The 3,333-nt window shown below is 55.4% G+C and overlaps 1 protein-coding gene across 1 annotated transcript; it reads left to right on the top strand.

Moving 5' to 3' along the window:
• Positions 1-601: 601 nt before the first annotated feature.
• On the top strand, positions 602-2,559 carry LOC113772916. The gene is made up of 3 exons (XM_027317417.1): positions 602-1,114; positions 1,213-1,573; positions 1,694-2,559. Exons 1-3 carry the CDS (start codon positions 602-604, stop codon positions 2,557-2,559), a joined length of 1,740 nt encoding a protein of 579 aa, XP_027173218.1.
• The last annotated feature ends 774 nt before the right edge of the window (positions 2,560-3,333 follow it).

Raw genomic sequence — 3,333 nt, 5'->3', positions numbered from 1 at the left:
TTATGGGAGCATAACTCTCCCTAGGGCTCCATAGCTTAGTTAGGGCGTGCTTGGGCTCTGCAGCCCGCGCGGCCCATCCAAGCCGACCTGCTGGGCCGGGAACCTCCTACCAGCCGAGCTTATGGGCCAGACCGACGTGTTCGTGGGCCCCACTACACTAGCCCCCCCTTAAGTCTAGAGTCATCGATCGTGCGCGTGAATCTAGGCCGAATTCTAGGAGGTCATGTCAGCTCCTTGTGGGACCCGCCGTCAGAGAGTGGTGCAAGCAACCGTCGCGTCAGTTCGCGTCTGTCACCTCAATCGTCGCCTCGGCCAATTATGGCGGTTAGGAACGGTTCCCCATAACTGCTCTAATAACTGCGCGCCCCTTCGTTTTCCCGCGCTATCGCTGCCTATAAATAGGGTCCTCCAAGCGTCATTTTCACTCTCCTTCTCTCATTTCCTTAGTTCGCTCCTTCACTCCTTAGCTCGCTGCTTCATCCTTTTTCCTTTGAGAACACGTCGGGTTGCCTTGCCCTAGGAGTCCAGAGCCAGTTCGCGCATTACCTAGATCAGCCTTCCACCCGATCTCCTTCCATCAGTAAGTTCCCCTTTTCTTTTTATGTCTTCTTACAGTTCTGATAGCTCCGACGTCACCAGCTCAGCCCATAGACACAGAACAGCTAGCCCCATACTCCTAGATAGCAGCTCTTCAGATTCCCTCAGCTCTACCCCTTCTATTTCATTTGGGCCAGAACCCGCAGTCTCTCCCAATCCGTCTTCTGTTAGAATAATGAACCCAGCCGAGCAACCTGCCCAACCTATGGTCGGAGCTGCCGAACGGGTAGCTCCAGATCAGACGGTGGCAGGGACCTCGGAGGGGCCGCATGGCGACTTTGGGGAAGTCGACACCATCCCCCCAGCCCTGGAGCAAAAAGATGTTGACGAGCTGGCGGGAAAATACGAAATCCCAGCCCAATTCGAGCCCAGGGCCGCCCGCCCAGGGGAGGTCGCCAGCCGACCTCCTCCTGGTTTCGTGGCGATCTACAGGGATCAGCTGATGGCTGGTCTCCGCCTGCCCATCCCCAATTTCCTCTTCTTTATCCTTACCTTCTGGGGCATTCGCATAACTCAGGTCATCCCAACGCTGTTCGCTCCATCCTCGGTTTTTTCATCCTCTGCCGAGTACTTGAGATCCCCTTTTCTCTCGACCTATTCCGGGCCTTCTTCCAGATGAAGGTCAGCGGGAAGGTGCCTGGGTGGTTCTACTTTGCCCGACGAAGTGGGGCGAAAACCCCCACCCGCGAGCTGTTCACGGGGGCACCTTCTTCTATCAAGGACTGGAAGCCCCAGTTCTTCTTTGTGAGGAACTTAGGTTTCCCTCCCCTTACTTGGAGGGCAGAGACTCAAGTCTCAGATCCCCTTCCGTCCCTGCTCCCCGTGTCCGAGCTTAGCCGCCTACTCAGCTCGGACGCGAAGCTGGACGTGAAGGAACTCAGCAACAACCAGCTCTGGGCGGCGGGGTTGATCCGAGCTAGCTCCTCGGACCCCTCCTTAGAGGATAGGCCACTCTCGACAGACGAGCTGGACGCCTGTAACCATCCTGCCCTTCCGTCCATTTTCCTTTATCATCATCCTTTTATTATTTTTATTTTTATTTTATATATATATATATTTTTTGTTTTACTGATCTCCTGGCCCTCTGTTTGTGTAGTGAAGCGATTTTCCTCACTTCTGTCCATCGGTGGCACCAGCAACCCAGGCGCTGCTACGCAGAGTCCTTCGGCCATCCCAACCAGCTCGGTGCCAGCTCCCATACCTCAACCAACTCCTGCCCAATCTTTCAAGGCGGCTGAGGCTGGGAAGAAAAAGAAAAAGAAGACCACTGCCAAGAGAGCTAGGGTGGAAACGCCCTCGTCCCCAGCTCGGGAAGAGAGGTCCACACCTGAGACGGCTCAGGGCGGCCACTACGGCGTGAACTCAGCCGAGGAGCAAGCCCGAGCTGAAGCTCCCCCTAACTTGTGGCAACGTCAGAGCTCCTTGCTCTTCGACCCCCAGACTCGGCTGACGACGCACCAGCACCCCATGCACTTCTGCCCCCCGTGGAAGCTATCCATAAATGACCGAGCTCAGTTCCCCGAGGTGGCACGGGAGCTCGCTCACGGGGCCATCCTCCCACGGGACTACAACTTGACCAAGGCCATGGAGTCATCCGACCTCCTCAACTACTTCTACACGGGGACGGCGCAGGTAAACCTGGTTGGGTCCGAGCTGGCCAGGCGCTACGAAAGCCTGCTTCCCCTGCTGAGTGAAACAAAGACGGCCAACGAGAAATTGCTCAGCCAGAACGAAGCAGCAGTGGCCGAAGCTGAAGGCCTGAAGAAGCAGCTCGCGCAAGTCCACACAAACTTCGAGCTAGAACTGAAAAAGAACGCCGAGCTGACCTCCCAGCTGAAAGAGGAACAGCAGAAGGCAGCTGGGTTGTCTGCGCAAGCGGAGCGGCCAGGGCTGAGGGAAGCCAGGAGGGCGTGCGGACCTTCCTCAGGTCCGAGGAATTCAGGGGCGACCTGGCCATCCTGAATACCCCCGTTCTGCAGCATAGGTATTCCCAGGCTCTGCAAGAAGTGCAAGGGCTAGGTCTACCTGGGTTCGACCTGGGGAACTTTCCCAGCTACAACCCCCTGGCCGTGGAGCAGCTCGACCGCCTGGTGGAGGGCTATACGCACGGACGGAAGCTGGCCGACCTGGTTGCCGACCCCCTGCTGCCAGTGACCACCCCCGAATCCGAGCAGGAGGAAGAGGAGGGTGAAAACTAGAATAGGGCTTAGGGTAGAATGCGAACTGTCAGTAGGCAGTTTGTTTTGTATGAGCTCGGCTCCCTTTTGAACAGTCTTGATGAATTCAATGAAAAGCCTTTTGCATAATTTTGCTTCATACTTAGTTTTATTCGACAAACTTTGTCACAAGATACACCCGTTCGGCCCGATACCGACCTAAACGAGCTACTCTAAGACAGAATAACTTGTTAACGAAATACATCAACATTAATCGAAGTTTTGACCTTTAGCCGAACTGTCATGTGCGAGCCTAACGAAAAATCCTCAGGTTGGAATTGTGCCAAGTACGAGGGACCTCTTCCCCGCTGAGGTGAGCTAACCTGCAATATCCAGCTCGGTCTGCTTCTTTCACCACATAGGGTCCTTCCCAATTTGGACCCAGCTTGCCAGTGCCCTGAAGCCGACTTACGCTGTTCTTCCTCAGGACCAGGTCCCCTGGCTTAAAAGCCAGAGGCTTTACCCTAGCATTGTAGTGTCGCGCGATCTGTCCCTTATACTTGGCCATGCGTATAGCTGC

The sequence above is a fragment of the Coffea eugenioides genome, chromosome 6, assembly GCF_003713205.1.
Source record: "Coffea eugenioides isolate CCC68of chromosome 6, Ceug_1.0, whole genome shotgun sequence".
In the NCBI taxonomy this organism is placed as follows: domain Eukaryota; kingdom Viridiplantae; phylum Streptophyta; class Magnoliopsida; order Gentianales; family Rubiaceae; genus Coffea; species Coffea eugenioides.
This window is presented reverse-complemented; position numbering and strand designations above follow the sequence as displayed.